This window comes from Thalassophryne amazonica, chromosome 6 (assembly GCF_902500255.1).
Source record: "Thalassophryne amazonica chromosome 6, fThaAma1.1, whole genome shotgun sequence".
In the NCBI taxonomy this organism is placed as follows: Eukaryota; Metazoa; Chordata; class Actinopteri; order Batrachoidiformes; family Batrachoididae; genus Thalassophryne; species Thalassophryne amazonica.
Window position 1 is genome coordinate 107,793,575 of NC_047108.1, and position 24,835 is coordinate 107,818,409.

The 24,835-nt window shown below is 43.9% G+C and overlaps 2 protein-coding genes across 3 annotated transcripts in view; one reads left to right on the forward strand and one right to left on the reverse strand.

The window, feature by feature from the left end:
* Positions 1–15,610, forward strand: part of rapgef3 (Rap guanine nucleotide exchange factor (GEF) 3) — an 85,629-nt gene extending 70,019 nt beyond the window's left edge. For both annotated transcript variants that reach the window (XM_034173106.1, XM_034173105.1), the window contains exons 18-27: positions 206–303; positions 9,631–9,756; positions 9,902–10,083; positions 10,173–10,263; positions 10,341–10,391; positions 11,128–11,215; positions 11,352–11,416; positions 11,507–11,561; positions 12,379–12,450; positions 15,012–15,610. In XM_034173106.1, coding sequence (XP_034028997.1) covers positions 206–303; positions 9,631–9,756; positions 9,902–10,083; positions 10,173–10,263; positions 10,341–10,391; positions 11,128–11,215; positions 11,352–11,416; positions 11,507–11,561; positions 12,379–12,450; positions 15,012–15,130 — 947 coding nt within the window. In that variant the 3' untranslated portion in view covers positions 15,131–15,610. The remainder of the gene's footprint in view (positions 1–205; positions 304–9,630; positions 9,757–9,901; positions 10,084–10,172; positions 10,264–10,340; positions 10,392–11,127; positions 11,216–11,351; positions 11,417–11,506; positions 11,562–12,378; positions 12,451–15,011) is intronic.
* A 3,377-nt stretch (positions 15,611–18,987) lies between these two features.
* itga5 (integrin, alpha 5 (fibronectin receptor, alpha polypeptide)) overlaps positions 18,988–24,835 on the reverse strand; it is a 100,437-nt gene continuing 94,589 nt past the window's right edge. Inside the window, exon 30 of the mRNA XM_034173104.1 lies at positions 18,988–24,413. Coding sequence (XP_034028995.1) covers positions 24,330–24,413 — 84 coding nt within the window. The 3' untranslated portion in view covers positions 18,988–24,329. The remainder of the gene's footprint in view (positions 24,414–24,835) is intronic.

The window sequence follows — 24,835 nt, forward strand, 5'->3', positions numbered from 1 at the left end:
TCTCAATAAGGGCATTTTTTTTTTCCTGTGGTGATCCAATGAAGACCTGTAATGCAAGACTCCAAACAGAAAGGTCCCTTTTAGATCAGGTCAAGTGTGATCCGCATGATTATTCTGAATGAATTCAGATTCCAAACCAGTTCGGGTAGTTTTCATAAATCTTCTGCTCTGCTTTGTCAGTTTATTTTTGTGATTACATTTCCAGAAAGAGCTCAACTAAAACTGGATGCCACTGCAGTCTGCACCACCCTGGGACTCAACGAGAGGCTGTTCCTCTGTAAAACCAGCCAAGTGGAACAGTTGGTGAGGAGGCGTAATGGTGACAATGCGGAATTGTGATTCTCATGGTTAAGTTTTGTCTTAGCACAAATACATTTCATCCAGAAAGTATTCACAGGAAACTACTCACTTTTTCCACATTTTTTTTAATGTTTCAAAATGTATTAATTTTTTCCTCAAAATTCTACACACAATACCCCATAATGACAATGTGACCAAAATTTTGTTTGAGATATTTGCAAATTTATTAAAAATAAAAAAATAAATCACGTGTACGTAAGTATTCATAACCAAAATTTAGCTGAGGTGCATCCTGTTTCCACTGATCATCCTTGAGATGTTTCTACAGCTTAATTTGAGTCCACCTGCGGTAAATTCAGGTGATTGGACATGATTTGGAAAAGCACACATCTGTCTACATATAAGGTCTCACAGTCAGGGCCGTCGGACTGGGTGGTAAAGGGTACTATGTACCCAGGTCCCAGAGCATGGGAGGGCCCACAAAAAACTGGCATTAAATACATTTTTGTGTTGCATGTTATTAATGTCCATACAATTCATGTTGTAAAAGAATATAATTAGAATGAATGTATAAATGTTGCAAAACATAATTCTGCTCTAACAATAATACTGAAAGATCTCTGAGGGCCCTTCCCACCCCTGCACAGTTGTACAATGGTTTGTCCAGGTGCACAGGTGACACCCCCCCCCCCTCACCACCACCACCACCACACACACATCCCAAACGGGATCTCACAGAAAGAGTAGGTGTTTGGTAGTGCTGAAACAACTAATTGATTTAATCGATTATTAAAATATTTGTCAACTAATTTTAATCATCAATTAGTTGTTAAATAACTTTGTTTTACCGCAAATGTTTCATTTCTTCCATATAAATCAACCATTTCTGCAGCACGGTTTTGCTTTGAACCTTGAACCAATCGAAGCAGTGATTCACAGATTGAAGCAGTGCTTCAATCTGGTGCTTTGTTTTATTTTGCTTAATCTTAATTTTTCCCCACTAAAACCCCAAAGAGCATATGTCTGTGAGTAACATTTACCTTTTTATGTTAATCTGACCTGTTATGGTCTTCTGAAACAGTTGATAGATGTATTTTATAACTTAAAAACGGGACCGATGCTAACGCGTTAGCATGTCTGTGATGTTTTCAATGGTAAAGTTAGCATTAAGCTGTTGCAGCTGTCAGCACATTTGTTTTCTGTATAATAATTCATGGCTCAGCGTTTGTTGTCGTAAAAGAGTCAAATGTATTACAAATTGTAATATTTTATTTATTTATTTTTATTTATATATCAATAATAATAATAATAATAATAATAATAGAAACAACAACAATAATAGTAATAATAACTAATAATGCCACAATAAAGTTTTAGAGAAACAGACAAAAATAATCTGATAAAACAAAACAGAAAAGATTAAACCAACTAACAATGAACATAAATAAATATAGAAATAACTGTTTCCTGTGAACATCTAGTGACTCTTAAACCTCCACTTCATCCCCGTTTTATTACGTTTAATGACAATTTGTTTCGGTCAAACCACATCTAAGCTGTGTTTTTACACAAGAAAAAAATAAAATGCAGTAAACTGCACATTTGTGTCTTTTTCATGAAAATATCTTATTAAATATAACATATTACACTTTCACCAGGCCTTTAAAATACCTTCGTGGACTCTTGCTGTAATATGTTGTCAGTGGTTGAGATAGTTGCTGTAGGCATCTAAACCTGATGGAAATCTCTTTGTGGTGTGTCGGTGATGTATGTATGTGCAAAATAAAACAAAACACTACTCCAGGTATGTTTTTGACGAGAATATAACATAACTTTGTTACAAGGTCAAACGTTGATGTTGTGTGACAAAGGCCTTTTAATAATAACTCACTTAAAGAAATAATGGCAAAACTCACATGTAAGTAAAAAAACAAAACAATTAATCAAAAAAAATAATTGACCGATGAACTGATTAGTAAAATAATTATTAGTTGCAGCCCTAATGTTTAGGCTGAAATAAAATATGTCTTTCCTAAAAAATCAAAGTCCGTATTTCAAAAAAGAAGAGAATGTTGTGTGGGCCGCCAGAAGAGGAGGTACTGCTGGCCCACCACCAGAGGGCGCCCTGTCTGGAGTGCGGGCTCCAGGCACCAGAGGGCGCAGCCGCCTCACAGGAGCAGCCAGGGTGACAGCTGTCACGCATCACCTGCAACAGCTGTTACCAATCATCTGATCGGCAGGAGTATATCAGCAGAACGACGTCTCCACCTCTTTGCCGAGATATCGTTTCTACCTAGAAGGTAACGTATCTCAGCTGACGGATTGTATCCTTTTGGATTTTGTGCATTGTTCTGGAGATTACTTTTCCAACGAGAGGTGGAGGTAGCTTTCCTACCGTTCGGATTCCTGGGTGCAAACGCGCCCTCATTTAATTGTTCTTTGTTCCTCGCCAGCAGTACCAGGTCCGACACGCGGAGGCAGTGGCCACCTGGGAGTTCGGGACTTGGCGGCTCCAGTATTCCCGGGGTCTGGTGGCGGAGGAAACCGTGTGGTTCCGGTTCTACTTTGGAGAGGCGTCTCCTATCTTCGAGCCTGCCCACACGACACCTTTGCGAATTGACTTTTGTCCATTATTGTAATCTGTTGTATTTGTTGTGCACATTCACAACAGTAAAATGTTGTTATTTGACCTATTCCATTGTCTGTTCATTTGCGCCCCCTGTTGTGGGTCTGTGTACTTACACTTTCCCAACAGGATATCTCGGCCAACGTCATGGATCCCGAGGTGCGTCAGCCGGCTGTTGAACGGCCAATGGAAGAACAGGGCACACAGGCGTCCGCAGGAGGAATGATCGGTGAGTTGCAGCGAATCCTCACCGCTTTCACGGCTCGGTTGGATTTAATAACCGAGCAGAATGTCCTCCTTAACCGCAGGGTGGAGGCTCTCGCCGCGCAGATGGAAGCGCGCCCTCAGGGCGCTGCTGCGGCTCTCCCTCCTGTCGACCCTGTGCGTAACAGTGACGTTCCACAGGTCGTTCAACGACCCCTCCCACCTTCCCCGGAAGCATACATAAGCCCTCCAGAGCCGTACGGAGGTTGTGTGGAGACGTGCGCGGACTTCCTTATGCAGTGTTCGCTCGTCTTCGCACAACGTCCTGTCATGTACGCGACTGATGCTAGCAAGATAGCTTATGTAATAAACCTGCTTCGCGGTGAGGCACGCGCTTGGGCTACAGCACTCTGGGAGCAGAATTCACGGCTCCTTCAGACATATGATGGGTTTGTGAGGGAGTTCAGAACAGTGTTCGATCACCCAAATAGAGGAGAGACCGCTTCAGCCGTGCTGCTGTCAATGAGACAGGGGCGCCGGAGCGCAGCTGCCTATGCAGTCGACTTCCGCATCGCGGCTGCGAGGTCCGGCTGGAATAGCACTGCCCTCCGCGCCGCCTTTGTAAACGGACTGTCATTGGTTCTAAAGGAGCACCTGGTGGCTAAGGACGAACCGCGGGGTTTAGATGGGCTTATTGATCTCGTCATACGATTAGGCAATCGGTTAGAAGAACGCCGTCGGGAACGAGACGAAGGGCGTGGCCGGGCACGCGCCGTCCCTCTCCCTTCCGGTTCCGACCGCGTTCCGCCCTCCCCACACTCCACGGCCCCTGCGCTCCGTGTGGTTACAGCTCCCCCTGCTGACGAAGCTATGGACACGAGCAGGGCCACATTTAGGGCACCAGACAGACAGAGGAGGCTGGCCTGCGGAGCGTGTTTTGTTTGTGGCTCGATAGAGCATCAGGTAAGAGACTGCCCCGAGCGGTTAAACACCAACGCCCGCCCCTAGAAACTGGGCTAGGGGTGGGCCGAGACATTCACGTGGGACACACCCACATTGCCACACGACTCCCAGTTACAATCCTTTATGAGGATTTAACCCTGAAGGCCCCAGCACTGGTGGACACGGGCTCTGAAGGGAATCTGTTAGACAGCAGATGGGCCAGGGAGATAGGGCTCCCTCTGGTGGCGCTTACCTCGCCTGTGCAGGTGCGGGCACTAGATGGCTCCCTACTCCCTCCAATCACGCATAAGACACCACCTGTAACTCTGGTGGTGTCAGGAAATCACCGGGAGGAGATCGAGTTTTTTGTGACTCCTGCTACCTCCCGTGTGATTTTAGGGTTCCCCTGGATGTTAAAACACAATCCCCGGATCGATTGGCCGTCCGGGGTAGTGGTTCAGTGGAGCGAGACCTGCCATCGGGTATGTTTAGGTTCCTCGGTTCCTCCCGGTTCCCAGGCTAAGGAGGAGGTCAGAGTCCCGCCCAATCTAGGGACGGTGCCGGTGGAGTACCACGACCTTGTAGATGTGTTCAGTAAGGATCTGGCGCTCACCCTTCCCCCCCACCGTCCGTACGATTGTGCCATTGATTTGGTTCCAGGCGGTGAGTTCCCGTCCAGCAGGCTGTACAACCTCTCACGACCTGAGCGCGAATCAATGGAGACCTACATCCGGGACTCTTTAGCCGCCGGGTTGATCCGGAATTCCACCTCCCCGATGGGTGCAGGTTTCTTTTTTGTGGGTAAAAAAGACGGCGGACTTCGTCCATGCATTGATTATAGGGGACTGAACAAAATCACGGTTCGTAATCGATACCCGTTGCCCCTGTTGGATTCAGTGTTCACGCCCCTGCATGGAGCCCGAATATTCACTAAGCTAGATCTTAGAAATGCATATCACCTGGTTCGGATCCGGAAGGGAGACGAGTGGAAGATGGCATTTAACACCCCCTTAGGTCACTTTGAGTACATGGTCATGCCGTTCGGCCTCACAAACGCCCCCGCGACGTTCCAAGCTTTGGTTAATGATGTCTTGCGGGATTTCCTGCACCGATTCGTCTTCGTATATCTAGACGATATACTCATCTTTTCTCCGGATCCTGAGACTCATGTCCGCCATGTACGTCAGGTCCTGCAGCGGTTGTTGGAGAACCGGCTGTTTGTGAAGGGCGAGAAGTGTGAGTTCCACCGTACATCTTTGTCCTTCCTGGGGTTTATCATCTCCCCCAACTCCGTCACTCCTGATCCGGCCAAGGTTGCGGCGGTGAGAGACTGGCCCCAACCCACTAGCCGTAGGAAGCTGCAACAGTTCCTCGGCTTTGCTAATTTCTACAGGAGGTTCATTAAGGGCTACAGTCAGGTAGTTAGCCCCCTGACAGCCCTGACCTCACCAAAAGTCCCATTCACCTGGTCGGATCGTTGCGATGCCGCGTTCAAGGAGTTGAAACGGCGCTTCTCGTCTGCACCCGTTCTGGTGCAGCCCGATCCTAGTCGCCAGTTAGTGGTTGAAGTGGACGCCTCGGACTCAGGGATAGGAGCTGTGCTTTCCCAGAGCGGGAAGACCGATAAGGTCCTTCACCCGTGTGCCTATTTTTCCCGCAGGTTGACCCCGGCCGAACGGAATTATGACGTCGGCAATCGAGAACTCCTTGCGGTGAAAGAGGCTCTTGAAGAGTGGAGACATCTGTTGGAGGGAACGTCCGTGCCATTCACGGTTTTCACTGACCACCGGAACCTGGAGTATATCAGGACCGCCAAGCGGCTGAACCCCAGGCAAGCCCGCTGGTCACTGTTCTTCGGCCGTTTTGACTTCCGGATCACCTACCGTCCCGGGACCAAAAACCAGAGATCGGATGCCTTGTCCCGGGTACATGAAGATGAAGTCAAAACGGAGTTGTTGGATCCACCGGAACCCATCATCCCGGAGTCCACTATCGTGGCCACCCTCACCTGGGACGTAGAGAGAACCGTCCGGGAGGCCCTGGCACGAAGCCCGGACCCCGGAACTGGGCCGAAGAACAGACTCTATGTCCCACCAGAAGCTAGGGCTGCAGTCCTGGACTTCTGTCACGGCTCTAAGCTCTCCTGTCATCCAGGGGTGCGAAGAACCGTGGCAGTTGTCCGGCAGCGCTTCCGGTGGGCGTCCCTAGAGGCCGACGTCCGGGATTATATCCAGGCCTGCACCACCTGCGCCAGGGGCAAGGCTGACCATTGCAGGGCTTCGGGACTGCTCCAGCCGCTGCCCGTGCCCCATCACCCCTGGTCCCACATCGGCCTGGATTTTGTCACGGGCCTCCCGCCGTCCCAGGGCAACACCACCATTCTCACGATAGTGGACCGATTCTCCAAGGCGGCCCACTTCGTGGCCCTCCCGAAGCTCCCGACGGCCCAGGAAACAGCGGACCTCCTGGTTCACCACGTCGTCCGGCTGCATGGGATCCCAACAGACATCGTCTCCGATCGCGGTCCCCAGTTCTCCTCGCACGTCTGGAGGAGCTTCTGCTGGGAACTGGGGGCCACGGTGAGTCTCTCATCCGGGTATCATCCCCAGACCAACGGGCAAGCAGAACAGGCCAATCAGGAGATGGAGCAGGCCCTGCGTTGCGTGACAGCCGCGCACCCGGCGGCCTGGAGTACCCATCTGGCCTGGATCGAGTATGCCCATAACAGCCAGGTGTCGTCAGCCACCGGCCTCTCCCCTTTCGAGGTATGTCTGGGGTACCAACCTCCTTTGTTTCCGGTGGTTGAGGGAGAGGTCGGTGTGCCCTCGGTCCAGGCCCACCTACAGAAGTGCCGTCGGGTGTGGCGTGCCGCCCGTTCTGCCTTGCTGAGGGCCCGGATGAGGACGAAGGCCCATGCAGACCGTCGGCGGACCCCGGCCCCTACATACCGGCCAGGGCAGGCAGTGTGGTTGTCTACCAAGGACATACCCCTTCAAGTGGACTCCCCTAAACTGCAGGACCGGTATATCGGTCCGTTCAAGATCATCAAGGTCATCAGTCCAGCCGCAGTGAGGCTTCAGCTTCCGGCCTCACTGCGGATCCATCCCGTTTTCCACGTGTCCCGGATCAAGCCCCATCACACCTCACCCCTCTGTACTCCCGGTCCGGCACCACCTCCTACCCGGATCATCGATGGCGAGCCGGCTTGGACTGTGCGCCGGCTCTTAGATGTCCGTAGGATGGGCCGGGGCTTCCAGTATTTGGTGGACTGGGAGGGGTACGGACCTGAAGAACGTTCCTGGGTGAAGAGGAGCTTCATCCTGGACCCGGCCCTCCTGGCCGATTTCTACCGCCGCCACCCGGACAAGCCTGGTCGGGCGCCAGGAGGCGCCCGTTGAGGGGGGGGTCCTGTTGTGTGGGCCGCCAGAAGAGGAGGTACTGCTGGCCCACCACCAGAGGGCGCCCTGTCTGGAGTGCGGGCTCCAGGCACCAGAGGGCGCAGCCGCCTTACAGGAGCAGCCAGGGTGACAGCTGTCACGCATCACCTGCAACAGCTGTTACCAATCATCTGATCGGCAGGAGTATATCAGCAAGACGACGTCTCCACCTCTTTATCGTTTCTACCTAGAAGGTAACGTATCTCAGCTGACGGATTGTATCCTTTTGGATTTTGTGCATTGTTCTGGAGATTACTTTTCCAACGAGAGGTGGAGGTAGCTTTCCTACCGTTCGGATTCCTGGGTGCAAACGCGCCCTCATTTAATTGTTCTTTGTTCCTCGCCAGCAGTACCAGGTCCGACACGCGGAGGCAGTGGCCACCTGGGAGTTCGGGACTTGGCGGCTCCAGTATTCCCGGTGTCTGGTGGCGGAGGAAACCGTGTGGTTCCGGTTCTACTTTGGAGAGGCGTCTCCTATCTTCGAGCCTGCCCACACGACACCTTTGTGAATTGACTTTTGTCCATTATTGTAATCTGTTGTATTTGTTGTGCACATTCACAACAGTAAAGTGTTGTTATTTGACCTATTCCATTGTCCGTTCATTTGCGCCCCCTGTTGTGGGTCCGTGTACTTACATTTTCCCAACAGAGAAAAAAGGACAGGGAAAGAAAACTAAATGAGGGAAAGCAGCTGCTAACCAAATTCTTTGAAAAGAGAGGTGAGCATTGAGTTGGGGGGTCTGAGGGACCAAATTGCACCATTTTCTAGAAAAATGGTACTCAGAATTTGGTGCTACGCCCCTGCTCACAGTTGACAGTACATGTCAGAGCACAAAACAAGCATGAGGTCAAAGGAATTGTCTGTAGACTTCCGAGACAGGATTGTCTCTAGGGACAAATCTGGAAGGATACAGCAAGATTTTTGCTGCTTTGAACATCCCAATGAGCACAGTGGCTTCCATCACCCGTAAATTAAAGTTAAAATCCACCAGGACTCTTCCTAGAGCTGGCCGCCTGTCTAAACTGAGTGATCAGGGGAGAAGGGCCATAGTCAGTGAGGTGACCAAGAACCAGATGGTCACTCTCTCAGAGCTCCAGCATTCCTCTTTGGTGAGAGGAGAACCTTCCAGAAGGACAACCATCTCTGCAGCAATCCACCAATCAGGCCTGTATGGTAGAGTGGCCAGACAGAAGTCACTCCTTAGTGAATGGCACATGGCAGCCCACCTGGAGTTTTCCAGAAGACACCTGAAGGACTCTCAGACCATGAGAAACAAAATTCTCTGGTCTGGTGAGACAAAGATTGAACTCTTTGGTGTAAATGCCAGGCATCATGTTTGGAGGGAACCACTCACCATCCCTACAGTGGAGCATGATGGTGGCAGCATCATGCTGTGGGTATGTTTTTCAGTGGCACGAACTGGGAAACTAGTCAGGATTGAGGGAAAGATGAATGCAGCAATGTACAGAGACATCCTGGATGAAAACCTGCTCCAGAGCGCTCTTGACCTCAGACTGGGGTGACTGTTCATCTTTCAGCAGGACAATGACCCTAAGCACACAGCAAAGATATCAAAGGAGTGGCTTCAGGACAACTCTGTGAATGTCCTCGAGTGGTGACACCAGAGCCCAGACCTGAATCTGATTGAACATCTCTGGCTGAGATCTGAAAATGGCTGTGCACCGACGCTCCCCATCCAACCTGATGGAGCTTGATAGATGCTGCAAAGAGGAATGGACCAAACTGCCCAAAGGTAGGTGCACCAAGCTTGTGGCATCATATTCAAGAAGACTTGAGGGAATTGCTGCCAAAGGTGCATCAACAAAGTATTGAGCAAAGGGTGTGAATACGTACAGTATGTACGTGTGATTTCTTAGCTTTTATTTTTAATAAATTAGCAAAAATTTCAAAATAACCTTTTTCATGTTATCATTATGGGGTGTTGTGAGTTCAAAGTAGAGGAGGGGAAATTAACTTGCTTCATTTTGGATTAAGCTGTTACAACTTATTCCGAAATGGAGTAAGCTGTAACATAAAAAAATGTGGAAAAAGTGAAGCACTGTGAATACTTTCTGGATGCACTGTAATAAATATATGTGACACTCAGTTTTTTTCCCCAGATTCCTCTGAACGAGCAGCAGGGTCCACAGATTGGAACCTCAGACGCCCTGGAACAAATGAGTTCCAAAGATATTGCCGGTGAACTCACTAATTATGACTGGGAGTTATTCACTGCCATGCATGAGGTAACAGCATATAGTATTTGAGAAACCATGTACATGTGACAACAAAAACAAATTGATCACTATACTTCACACTCTCTGTGCTTCACACGTTTCCAAAGCTCATTCATGCCAGAGGTTTTTCAACCCATCCACGGTGTCTCTCCAGGTTGAGCTGGTCTACTACATATTTGGCCGTCACAAATTCTCAGGTGCGATCACGGCTAATCTGGAGCGGTTCGTGCGTCGTTTCAACGAGGTGCAGTACTGGGTGGTGACTGAGCTGTGCCTCTGTGAAGACCTGATGAAACGAGCCTCTCTGCTCAAGAAGTTCATCAAGATAGCTGCAGTGTAAACTTATTTACTCAGAGTCTCAAACATATTTTTTGCATGCAATAATGTAAATGACTCCATAAATCCATGTGTCCTCCCCGTCACAGATTAAAGGACCAGAAAAATCTGAACTCGTTCTTTGCTGTCATGTTTGGTTTGAGCAACAGTGCGGTCCACAGACTTTACAAGACCTGGGAGGTTAGAAACAAGTGAATGTAAAATTGTGTCAGTGTACTGAACAATCCAACATTCTTGGGTGCTACTGTGTTTTACAGAGAATACCCAGCAAGACAAAGAGAGTTTACTGTGGTTATGAGAGGTTGATGGTAAGTTTCTGTCATTTAACTTTTCATGTGTCTTTTGAATTATGGTGTAATTTCTGTAAGGCATTATACAGTTACTGTCAAACTATGACTTGGCGTTAAATACCGATGCCAGCATTGGCACTGTTTAAACTTTATTATATGCCTTTTTAAAATTTATTGTGTTTTCAATAATCATGGATTGGTGTAACATGATAGCACAAGGAGACAGAGCATATACTTATGCGAAAATGCGAATATTTGCAGAATTGTAGGGTCTACAGAAGTGTCCGGTTTGTGGGAATTTACATGAAATTTGGCTGGAGGACTTGCAGACATTGACACAAATGGTGATCTGAATAGATTGTGGGAGTTCTTCTGCAGTCAGACCCTAAAATCTGCTGAAGATTGTATTGGAGCCACCCGTGTCCGTAAAAGGAGGAGTTTCATATCTGAGGACACTCGATCATCCAGAGGAGTTGTAGTGCACCACTTGATGAAAATGTTAGGATGTACAGGAAGCTGAGAAAGTGGGCTGTGATGGCCCTGAGAATGGACAAGGAGGCGTTCGTTAGAGGAATCTGTGATCAGATGGTACACTGTCTGTGGTCTAGTGAACCTCGACCTGTTTACAGAGGAATCAAAGCACTTTGTTCCTCCAGACCTACGCCTCATCCCACTGCAGATATGGCAGAGGATGGTTCAGTCCTGGCAGATGCACTTTGTAATATTTCATGTGTATTTATTCATTTTCTGTTAGGATCCCTCACGTAATCACAGGGCCTACAGACTGGCCGTGGCCAAAGTCAGTCCTCCTTATATTCCCCTTATGCCGCTGCTGCTCAAAGGTAATACTTCCATGTGAATGACAGCAATTGTTCCACTGTGACAGAATCACATGAAATATGTGACTTTGATTGCTACAAATTTTAAATTGCCATTTTATGTAATCTGGTCATGTATCCTGTCCCCGTCTACAACCAGACATGACATTCATTCATGAAGGAAATCCAAACTACTTGGACAAATTGGTGAACTTTGAGAAGATGGTGAGAGAGAAAAAAAATGTTTTTTCATGTCAATATCTTGTCGAGTATGAAATAAATTTCAAATTATTCTTTTTTCTCCTATTTTTGCAGCACATGATTGCCAAAACAGTGAAAATAGTGAGAGGATGCAGGAGCCAGCCTTACGGTAATTATCAGACTCCTTGCATTGGACATTTTGGTGGTAGTGTTGTAGTACTCAAGTCCAGTCTTGGTCTTCACTTGATCTTGCATCCTCTAAAGACTCAGTTTTGATTCGGGCTCAACCACTCCAAAGTCTTTCATCTTGGCTTTGAGATTTTGTAGTGGTCGAGTCGAAGTCAAGACTTTAGAGGAAGCAGACCATGTCAAGTTTGTTTCAAGCTATATGTAACATCAACCACATCTGCTCATAACTTCCACTGTCTGTCCAACATACACCAACCGTCCAACAGGTTGGCAGCCAGTATTACAAGATATACATAAGAATAACAGGATTACTTTTTGAATTGATCTAATGCATCATAGTCCAGATGTTATCCTAATTATATGGTCTTTGCATATCATGTAGCTGTGGATAACAGGGCTGTACAAATTTAAAATTTAAATTCTTGCATTTTAATTGAATTTTGAACAAGGTAGCAAACAGGATGCAGAGCTACAAGACTAAAATTCAGAATTTTGCACAGCCCTGATAGATAAGCCCTGGACTTTCCAATATATAGACCTGGGTTTGAATCCTGGTCATGTCATCTGTGCCCTTGGACAAAACACTTAATCTGCATTATCTCAGTCCACCTATTTGTAAATGGGTATTGGCCTTGGCTGGGGAAGTAACCTGCATCAGATTGGTATCCCATCCACGTGTAGTTACTGATTCTCATCTGTTTTACACTATGGTATCCGGGGATAAGCACTTGCACCAAGGAGCATCAGGGCCTATAATTTTTCTTTCATGTTAACAGTCTTTCTTGCCTCTCCTGTAGTGCCGTCATCACCACAGAGAGGTCTGGCAGATCGGATGTTTTTAGAAGGGCCATCCATTCGATTATCTACATGTAAGTAGCATCCCAAAAAAAAAAAAACAGTTCTATTCATATTTATTGTATGCAAAAGGTTTAATTTATGAATAGCTGTTTTGTTTTCATAAGCCTTTATGTTATGGTCATTGTGATAAGTGTTAATTAGTAATAATACTTTATATGTCCTCATGACATGGTTATTAACATTATATGTTCACAGTATTGTGTAAGTGTTAGTACCCTCGTGGGTAACATTTTACAGCAAGGATACATAAACTGACAGTTGTTAGTGCAGTAAAAAGGATGAACTAACTGTTAATTAAGAGATACCTAATGTGTTTAGTATGCTGTAGTGTAATAAGCATTAACGTATAGTAAATTAAGAGTTACCTGTATTTAGTCATAATTCGTTTTTCAGTATCTTTATGAATTGTTAAATAATGTTTAAATTATTACCTTAGTTAACATGAACACCTTTAATAAATGATTACTAATCACAGGGAAGTCTTAATTTGCTTAGTGCTTATTACTGCATTATAACTGCTTAGAATTGGTAATAACCTTCTGAATGTTTTCCAGTTGTTTATAATAGCATTACAAATAGATTTTCTGAGTTTGTTAGATATTTCTTTGACAGCAGCTGTACATCTTGTTGTCCTTCAAGCAGTTTTGCCACTTAAGTTGGGTTACGTTTTAGACATCTTAGTTTAACTTGCTATTAAGTCATTGTTTTACCTTTATTAAGATTTTTGGTTGTTTATTGAGATTAATGCATTGCTAATTAAGCACTTATGAGCAGTTAACTATACATTTTCCTGCTTCAAGACCTAAGGTGACAACAAGACCTTATAACCGCTCAATAAATGTTATGTTGCAGTGACACACGTATATAAAGGCTTATTATCATGTAATAATATTAACAAGCATTTTAAAAGGACTCACAAAGGCCTTACCAGTTAAGTAACACTTATTAACCCTCTGGGGCCGATGCCGTCGTATACGACCAAGCTTTACTAAATTATAAATAACTTTTTAATGATATGAGATAGAAACGTTTTTTTTGCTGAAAAGTTAATTTCCCAGACTTTCGATCCACCGTCGGCCATTTTTATACTCCTCATAGAAGCTGTGTGATGACGTGTGCAATGTGAGTGTCCAATCGGAATTGGTTCACCATCACATGGTTTCCCAAAATTCAATCGTAGAGCAGATTTACCTCACGTGATAAACCAAAGATCGTTTTCAGGAGTGATATCTTACTAGTTGGCCCGTTTGAATAGCCCCCTAACTCCTCCAATGCGCCCTGCGCCATTACGCACAGCAAAAGTGAAGGCGGACGGAGCAGACAGAGATCCTCGCATGACAATCTCACGTGCTCAAACAAAGAGTGCGTAACTATCAGGATTGCTCCACTAGTTTGCATTTGAATGTTACTGGATTACTCCGTGGCTCTCTCCCTCTGGCGTAAAGCACTGTTTACCATATCAATGAGGTGAGGGAGAGAGGGCCACTCCTCAGACCGTTAAGAAGTGTGAAATGAAAGCTGCTTGCAGAGTCAGACAGAAGACTCCAAAACACAGTAGAAATAGAAATTTGTGATGTGATCTTTTGTGTAATAGCAGACAGAAATTGCTTTGAGTTGAAGACAAACAAAACGCATAGACCATTTTGTATATATTGTTCAAAATGTAATTTGTGTTTATTGTTTGAACTTTTTTGTTGCACAGTCTTTCACACACGACCTCAAATTACCTTTATAAAGTGTCAAAACAGTTGTTTATTATAGTTTACTGTGTGTTTTGAATAAATGTGTGTGGAAAATTATTTTCCGCTTTACTTTTTCCTTTGTTATTTCTGATTGTAAACCTTTATTACACTTATAAAACACAACAAAAGCATACATATTATGAAGAACAGGTTGTCCTGAAAAAAGAGACATAAAACTTGATTGTGGGATGCAGGAAGAGCTGTTAACATCAATAATAAAACATTTATGCCAGGCGAGTGAACTGTCCAAAAAATGTCCTCAGACCCCAGAGGGTTACAGTGCTGTCGGTTTTTACCCCGAGCATATATTTTTGTCCTGCATTTGTTCATAAAATTTTGCAAGGATCAGCCGATCCGTATGGTAACTATAAACCAAACGTGTGCGGGGTCACATCTGACCACGGGAAGATCTATGAGATTTTCGACATTATAGCTTCAGATGGTATTGGAATTTGCCAACTCTAATCATTATAGTTTACTGTTTTGCAGGGAAGCATGGCCAACAGACCCAGAATAGCAAGATTTACAGCTGCACAAGCATTGAGACAGATTCTTGATGCCCAGAATGAGGTTGAAAAGGATGATGGACAAATATATAAGAGAGTGAAATAAATAGGAAGAAGCATAAATCAATCATTTATATAGAAATATTCAAATATAAAGTCAATGGGGTCATAAATAACCCCACTCAGTCATATTAGTCGCTAAGATAACTTGGTCACCTGAGGGTTAATAGGACCCAAAAATAAGGCATCATTCTTTATTTCTGTATCTTTCTTAGAACGTTTGTGTTTTTAAATTAATCATCAAAGTTTGTTCCTTGTGTCCAGGCTCAGAACCATCCTTCCCACTGAGGACTCCCAGCAACATCCGACACTACATCCAGAACCTCAAAGTGATCGAGAACCAGCGCAAATTAACGCAGCTGTCAAGGACACTCGAGTACTAGAACATCAGCTTGTATGAGGACTGGAGTCCTAATGTGAAGCAGAGAGTAGATTTTAGCTGGAGGAACAAACAAACTTCCGCAGTAAGATGAAGCTCTGGAGAGTCACTGTAATGGACATGGCAGACGCACACCGACGATGGCGAGGGAACACTGTAGGACTGAACAAGACAATCCTGTCATGTGCGTGCGTGTGTGTGTCGGGCGTGTGGATTCTTTTACCCAAACTAACTTTTAATTATTTAGTGTGTGAATCACAGTCAGACCCCATCCCATCCCAAAGACAAAATTAATTTCTGACATATGAAAGCTAGCAAATGGTACATTTTCCATTAAATAGAAAACGGTGCAAAACTGGAGTGCCTTGATTAGAGAGAGTGGTGTCAAATCAGAACATGGTGCCATTTTGGTTCCAACTGCACTGAACTACTGAATGAACCTTTAATGTTTTCAACATTTTTTTTAAATCATTTAACCACATACAGCAACACATCCGGGTACAGGTGCTATCAAAATAAAAATAAAAATAGTTAAGCTATCAAATTGTCATAAATTTACAATTTATGACAATTTATTTAATTAATTTAAAGTGTGATTTATGCAGCTGCACAGCTGTAACTCCGTGTTATGCATTGACGTGCATGACAGTTTTAAAGTTCTCCGTCTCTGGATTATACTTTATTATGGATTAATTTGACCCTCAACAAGCTTTTCTTTCTACAGTCATCACCTCAAAATCAAAGGTCAGCTGTGCATTTTCCTCTTTTATCGACTTTGTGCTGTAAATTTGTGGGCTTTTCTGATCCATTTGTAATCTGCGTGCACTGTAAAACCTATTATAATATGATGGCAGACGAAGTGATGTGAGTGAGGTGTATGTAACGGATTAGTTACAGTCAGGAGGCGCCAAACATCAGCGGGGATCCTGAATCAGGACCTGCGCCTCATTTAATGACCGGGTCAAAATTTCCTCTGAATTTTTTTTCTGCCAAATGTATTTGGTCCATTATAAAAATGTAAACGTGTCCAGTAAAAACAGCAAACTTTGCTGTTTTTACTGTGCAGCCTGCAGCCTGGCGTGCGCATCAGGCTGCAGCTCCGAGTCTGAGCATAGTGTAAAAAAAAATAAACGGTCGGGCTTTTAATCACGGAAATGACTCCGGTCCCATATGTTTAATGGAAATTCATTGCGATCGGACGGGACATTTTATCCAATGTGAGCGAAAGATCCGTTGTACAAAATCTGTTATGTACAGTATTTATTACATGAAAAACAATACAAAAACTTTGGGACTTTTTTGTCTGGTGAGTGCGAATATCTGGTTTATATGATGACGGTTTAGTTAAGTTTTACTGTACATGGGACTGAACAGTAAATTTACCTCTCAAAAGCTTTGACATCGAAGTTGCTTCCATCCCACACAGCTGACTTTATTTTCCCAAAATTTTCTTCTGTTCAGATCTGAAGGGAATCTGTACATCTTGAAGCCCTTGCTGTGTCTATTTGTGCATCCAAATGCACAGCAACCTGGCATTTTCAGCCAATAAATAAATAAAATAGCTGGATGTACATGCAGGCAGATTAACAGCAAACACTATTTTGAACCCAAGATGGCACCATGAGTTGCGTGACCGATTTTTTTCTTCGACTCGTCATGTTGCCACTCTCTCTATTAAGGCACACTATGCAAAACAGCTCCCCACCCCCACTATTTTCAACCATGCACCAATATTTTAAATGGTGTTTTTAGAAAAGTACTATCTCAAAATAAAAAGCATCAATTCCAGTTCATTTTTGGGGGTGATATTTCGCACACGCAATTATGAAGGAGTACCCCCTTTTAAAGCTATACAGAGCTTTAGGGGCATTTATTAGCAGAAACAGAATATTGCATTCATAACCATCTGTTCATTCCTGTATAATTACTTACAACAACAACTCATTGTGTATTTATAATTATTATATGGCTGTGGGCTACGCGCGCTCTGATTGTCTGATTTCCAGTGTCACCGACTGAACGGTCCACCCTGCCTTCACTGTGCATGCGTCATCAGCAGCAGTTCACTGATTATCACCTTGTTTCTGCTTAAAACTGACTTTAGAATGATTTAAGACGTTTTACCTTGTCAACTGATGGTTAAGAATTCAATTAATCCATTTGATAGCTTTGGGTGAGGGGACTCGATCTTAGACGAGTTGCTGAGCTAAGAAATGATGCATGTGTAGTGGAGGCAGGGCGGACCGTTCAGTCTGCGACACCAGACTGATATTTTCTCATATCTGACTGTATCATACTATGACAATCAGTCCGAAATGCGTATCCTATTTGTTACACCCCAGAAAGCTGAAAACACAATTAGACAAACCAAGTCAGACATGAACATACTCCATAAATATCTAAACAGCATCTGAAAAAATACACAGATTGAAATCTTATCAGCTAACGACTGGAACATCTGTTAGCAAGTTCTTCATGGAAGTGAAGCAAGCAGGTCTGACTGCGAGCCCAAAACCGTCAGCAGCTTTCATATTCAGGCGGTACCTGTTTCTGTAAAGGCTCTCAGTTGTCCAGGTGGTTTCCATAGTAGAGAAGCTTGAATCTTCGACTGGACTGGGTTGCTTGATGCGAGGACGTTTCGCTTCAAATTGCAGAAGCTTCCTCAGCTAAAATTCTTGCTCTGGTAGTCTGACTTCTGTCTTGACTCTTGTAGAGAAAAATAACAGAAGCCACAAAAGCTGGAGTTTTAAACCTAACCAGACCCCTCCTACCGAGAGGCAGACTGCTATAGGCTAGTGACTAAACAGTTGCTCTAATTAGCACCTATTGTGCTCTAGTTAGCACCCTCCTAATGACAGGGCAGCTGTCCCTCCTAACAATGGGACTGACGCCTCTCCTGACGACTTTCCTGATGACGTGAATGACTCGTTACCATGAACAAAAGACTGGAACTGCTTTGACCTGAGTACCCCATTGTAAACAGGGGACAAAGCGTGTCTCAGACCCCCTCCCCGGTTAAGGCTGGGTTTCAACTGTTTAACATACAGTGCCTCCTTCACTCCTCTTTCAAACCATTTCCTTTCTCTGGCTAAGATTTTAACTTCCTTGCAGTTCATTTCCACCTTAAAGACACTAACCACATGTTTGAGGACAAGGAAGTTAAAATCTTAGCCAGAGAAAGGAAATGGTTTGAGCCCTTTACACCTTTCCCGTACAGACCTCACACTCGGTTAATAATCCTTTAGCACAGAATGAGCCCGCCATATCTAAATGGGGGTGGGCCCCCTTATGGAGGAAGCCATGTTGCATCGCCATGTTGATACAGTAGCCCAAAAGGGACATACTTACTCTGGCTGTCACAGTTTGCAGTGTGGCTGGGAGAATGACTCAAAAAAAGAGAAACCAGTGGTTGCTCCCCTAAACAGTCTACTAGCTTGCCTGCACAGACTAACACATTTAAGAAACCTCAATTTTTTATTACAAAAGAAGGCAAGGAAGCATGAATCCCCGTCATCAAGGAAGCAAAAATATGAAGGCAATCTGCAACCTGACCACCAGATAACACTAAATCCTACACAATGTAGCTTTAAGTAAAGTATGTTTGTGTTGTCGTCTGTCTGAGAGACATTCATGCTGTTATTTATGGAAGAATCAGTTTCCCAAAAAGCCCATAAGAGCATATGCCACAGTTTTATCACCTTAGGTCAGCGGTTTATGCTTTAGTATTTCCACGTTCAAACTACTATATTGTATCAAATCACTTTTTTCAACCAGGCAACTAGCTGACTTGTGTATAATTTCATGTTTTCTAAATAAATTATTTTCTCAGTTGTGTGTGTTCAGTAAGTCACAGTGCAAGGATTTGTAAAAACCAAGTTTTATTTTTTATTTTTAATTCAAAGAATAAACTGTAACAGGTAAAAATTGACCTTAACAAAGCCTCTGTGCCCCTGCCCCCCCAACAAAACAAAAATATTCTCCCCAATATGGGGAGGAGAAAAATTCACAAAAATCATCAGTTTATCATTTGAATTCAAAATTACTCTCCTTACTATAAATATATACACCTTTTTTTAAAAAAAAAAAAGTTGTGGAGCGTGATCATGGGCAAATACCTTTTATTAAAAAAAAAAAAACACTTGATAAACACCCAGTGCCTTCTGGTGTGACCATGGAGGAAATAGTAAAAAGACTCCAATGTCAGCATAAATAATGGGATTAGATGTTCATTTTCTTTTCATGTATCATGTGAGAAATGATTTATATCATCTATCAAATATGGGTTTTGCACAATGAGATCTGATGAGAAATGGCTGGATTGTAAATTATTATCCAATAAGAGGTGACACGTAAAAGAGAGAAAACTACACAGGTGTGTCTGCACAGCACATGAACGATCACACTCTGGTCACGCATCCAAGCTGGAACTCAGATATGATCGGGTGGCCAGTTTATCTGTGGTGTTACAAATCAGTATGATTAGGTAAAAGGTGCAGCAAAAAAAAAAAAAAAAAAAAAAGTGTAGTGGGAAAACCTTGAAAATGTGTCAAAGCGTTGTGAGCAAGTGAACAGCCAGAACCTACAATGCACACATGGCACATGTTTAAAACATACATCACCACGTTACAAAGTTCGGTTTTATCACGACTCGGTCACAAAAAACACTCGATAAAGCACTGTAATATATAAAAAAAAAAAACAAAGTGAATATAAATATTGCACTTCCAAGCATCATGTGGTTCCCAGTGCCTAGTTGCTTTGTCTTCATTTAGAGGTATGAGACTCGACATTCTGTACATTAAAATATCTGAACACTTTCCTGTCATCTTCTCACTGAGGTTGTTCTCACTGTTGTAATTGCTGCCAAAAGCAAGTATTAAAGGGGTCATGTTGTACACATTTTCAATAAGGTAATCGAGGTCACCGGGTGTCTTCATCAAACAAGTCTCAAAATCATCCCCTATAAACTGAGCAGTATTTAAAAAATAATAATAATAATAATAATCGTAAAAGCATTTTCCAGTCTCTAAGAAACAACCCATTTCAGTGCTTGTTGCGTTAAATGAAAAATGCTGGCCCCACCCACTCAACACTCAGACGGGAGGATTGGGGGAGCATGTGAGTGTGGTAATTGTCATATCCACCATAGTACAGAACCAACCCGGGTTCTGGATGACCCAGGCAAGCAATAGTCCATCTGCACCTCTTGGACTATTGGACTATGGACATGGGCAGGTGAGCCCTTGGCCTTTCCCACTTGCTGGCATACTCAACTGAGGTACCTGCATGCTGCATTGTGTGACGAGAAGCATACTACATGGCCAAAATGTTGTCGGTGATGCTTCCTTACAAAGTATGTAGGACACATCTTCGAGTGTCCTCATGTAACCATTCGTTTGACGCAAAGTCATTCCAGCAGTACCCAAGAATCTACTGAAGAGACTGAGCATCCAAAACATATCTGTTGCCGTAGATCAGTGGTTAACACCCAAGTCTCCCAAAAATACAGTAAGACGGGAAGCACCAGGACCTTCAAGGCTTCGACCTTTCCTGTAAACGCCTCTGTTCAGGGACTTCAGGACTCCACACACTCTTCCCAGATGTCTTTTTTGATTTTCAGGGCCAAGGACCTAGAGACAGTACTGCCAACGTAAATTAATCTCTACAAATGTGACACTTTCACTGTGTATAGATGCACTTCTGATGGCTCAGTCCAGGAAGTTGTTAAAAACCCATTGTCCTAGTCCTAATCCACGATGATTGTAAACCCTGACACTCTTACTCCTCACTCAGTTTCTTAAATTCTGTAATCAGGGCATCCATTGATTCTTCAAAGATCACAGCCTTTTCAGTCCAACATCGCCACTGGAGATATCCGGGTCCCATGAAATGCAGTAAAACAAAATGCAGAGTGGAAACAGTTTCCACCCGGGAGGTACAGTTGAGTATAGTGTAGGATGACGGAGGCCAGCAGGAGTCCCTGTGCATATGGTGTCAATGGGCCTCACTACCCAAACAGCAAAATGGCCACTCAGGTGTTTATCTGACTGGTTACCCTGATTAGACTGAGTTTGTGTCCCAAGGGGAATGAGTGGGAGGAGTAAAAATACACAACACAATGCAGAGCAAGCCGCTACAGTAGCATGTCCTTTCTCATGAAACAATTGCAAAGCAGGGGGGGAACAAAGTTTTCAGGGTGAGAAACCTAGTCTGTCTCATGTTTGGTGAAACACTGAACTTCTCTATCTGTTCCACTGTTTTTATTTATTTATTTATTTGTTTTGTCATTCAAGCCCATCAGCTGACCACAGTGGTAAATTCAATTAGCTTCTTTTGATGTGTAGCAGAGAAGAAACTGCAGAGAAAACCTATGTAGTGTTCACTTTAGTACAGTATTTTCTGTAGTCTAAGTTGCGTTTTTCTTTATTTTTAACTAGATTGGGAGGTCCTGCGGCTTATACTCATATATATGTATATGGGTTTTTCCCATCTTCAAAAGGTTTTCTTTGACAGGTGCAACTTATACGGTAAGTTAAAATATACTCGTAGTTTATTATATGGTATGTGATTTTGCCAACTTCTGATTGGTCCATTCGCCACTTTCTGAGCTGTACCACATGCCGAGTTGACTGCTGGGGGATTCGAGTAGACCGCGCGTGCGAAACGAGTACACCTTGCATGCAACGTAGTGCTAGCTAATCGCCTTCTATCGATAACGACCAATCAGATAATGCGATACAATGCCTACTTTGGCTGTCAGTTTGTTGACAAGATGGCAGAAGACAGGTTTGTGTCTGTTAGCGATGCTGATGTAAACAAATTTTACACAAAAAAGATGCAAAAAACACCCGCAGAAATACACAGTCAGCAGCCAACCTGTTTCGCAAGTATGTCACTGAAAAGGGACATGTGCCCAACTTTGAAACTTATGACAGACAGATGCTTGACAGAGAACTCGATCGATTTTATGTGGAAGCTAGACAGGCGAATGGTGAACTTTATAAGAAAACAAGCCCAATGACTCTTCGCCACGGACTTAACAGGCGTCTCCAGTCAACGGACCTTTGGGGTGGGGTTCACCATGGCCAAGGTGAACCCCATCCTGACCCGGTCTGTATAATCACGGGTACACTTCATCAAAAGTCTAGAATTTTATAAAGTCTTATATATAGGAGATGAGGTCCATTGGTGCCAATGCTTATCTACATATTTCTTAGCAAAAAGTGATTGAAAGTCTATGCGTCCCCCTGGATGGGATGCCAGTACATCACAGGTTACTTCTCCAACCAATGGCTGTACCCTTTTACAATTGAGGGGATAAGAGCAATACAGATGACGGGTCTTGTCCAAGGACACAGACAGGTAGTGTAATTACAAACTCCTTATCCCACTGAGCTACTTACTCTACTTTGCATTGTTTAATGACCCATAATTCTCTTGTCTGTGTCAGCAAGAGGCAGCAGTCCAGAAATAAACACCAGTCTTCACATGTCATATAGAGAACACACCAGCTCAGTTTGTGTGCATCACAGGGCAAACTGAAATCCAAATATGGGCTTCTATGACATATATCAGACCAAAAAGAACTGTTTCAGACCTAAAATGTACTTATAGCAGTAGAATTTGTTCATGCACTGCCATGGCAACATTGTGATACATTGAGGATGTGCAGCTTTAAACTACAGATGTAAACCATTTCTGCACAATATGATCCCTTTAATGCTTAGTGGCTTGACCTCAGTGATGTGACAGGTGATTGAGATCGGTAGAACTAAGCAATGGGAAAGAAATCACCAAATGTCACACACTAACAAACATTCATAAATATACCATTCACACAAATGAATGACATGAACCTCTTCCTTCTAACCCGCAAACGTTACGTATTTACATTTAAGGCACATAAATTTTCTGTACAAATAAAATCAACACAAACGATTTTTCTACTCCGTCCCTGTAGCTGTGGGTAAGTGGGATAAATTCAGCCGTCATTTCGTTCTCTGTCTAAACACGAGCAGCTTTTGCCCAAAAGACAATCAAAAATACAGTATCTCACAGTAAGGCGCACTGCAAGCTGAAAAAGGATCCTCCAGACTCACGATCAGTGATCCTGCCTGATGTCAGATGAGGCACTTCGTCAAAGCTACAACATTGCTGATTGTCACGTCTTTGGTTCAACATCATCCAACCATTAAATCTGTGGTTTAGCCTCATTGTCGTTTGCTGTAGGAGTGTAATCCGAAATGACCGACGCATACAGCGAGAACGCCACGGTACTTCAGGCCTACGTCGAGGTTTCACAGGTCTGACGTGGTTCCAATCCCGTCCCTGTGGACTACGCAACGATGGCCGTGCCAGCACTGGTGACTGAGCGAAGAGGATTTGAACAAAGTGATCAGTAGAAGTCAAAGTCTCAAAGGAAGCTCAGTTAGTCTTTGGTGTTGTATCAGTAGATTTCCTTTGAGTGCAAACAACAACTCCACCTGCTGTCCATCAACCTGAGGCAGAGAGATTTCCTGAACAGCTTAGAACTTCCATCCACCAGAACTTCCATATTTTTTTTTTGTACCCACTTATTCTGTTCAGGTTTGCAGGGGTGCTGGAGCATATCCCAGCATGCATTGGGCAAAAAGGAAGGGAAACTCTCAGATAGGTCAAGTTCAGAACAGCTGGTCTTAAATTCTGAAAAATGCATTTGAAAAGTTGGATTAGAAAAACAGAGCTACTGAACTGATATAGGTGAGAGAGTTGTGCGGGAAAAGCTGCTCGTAATGCAAACTGATCGTTTCAACAAAAACTATTCAGATCAACAAAAGGCAGCAGGAACCAGTGTCCGTATTCTATCCAAGGCCGTGAACGCATCAGATCATTAGCACCAAAATATGACAGTTTAACGGGTACGACTGAACTGTTCACCACAACAATCCTCCTGCATCCACATCCACAGTTTCTGATTTCCGATTGTTCTTTCTAAGCAAAAAAACAAAAAAAAAAACCCAAAACAAAATGTGACTTTTAGAAGCAATAAAGCATAAATTAAAAAAGATAAAAACATTCATTTGGCTTGGAGATCTTTGGATTTTTGTTGTCCTCGAGTGCAGCACAGTAGAGTTCCAGTGGTCTCTCCTCCGAACTGTTCCGTTGTGGTTCTCCATTGCAATCATATGGTCAGGTACTGTGGTTCTGGTAGCTCCGGCTGTCCTTCAGGCCTCGGATGCAGCCTGTGGTTTGAGCTGTGCCTTCTCCATTGCAGTGCCGTAAGGTACAGATCGCTTGAAGAAACCAATCTACAAAAAAAGTAGTGACACAAAACCACTTAGCCTTGATTTCATTCATCTAAAACAACGGTGGGTAATCATGTGTTGTGAAGGGCCACCATGGTGCAGGTTTTCCTCACAACTAACTGATGGTTTTACTGATGAGCTCCGCCTACTCTGGTTAGTCCTGATTGTCTGAGAAATCACCTACTGAGGGCTTCAGTAGTGAGACAAACCTGCACCATGTTGACTCTTGGTGCCCACCCTTCACCTACAGAGTATCCAGAAAGTATTCACAGCACTTCACTTTTTCCACATTTGTTATGTTACAGCCTTATTCCAAAATGGAGTAAATTCATTTTTCTCTCAAAGTTCTACAACACCCCATAATAACAACATGAAAACAGTTTTTTTAAACACAAGTACGTAAGTATTCACACCCTTTGCTCAAT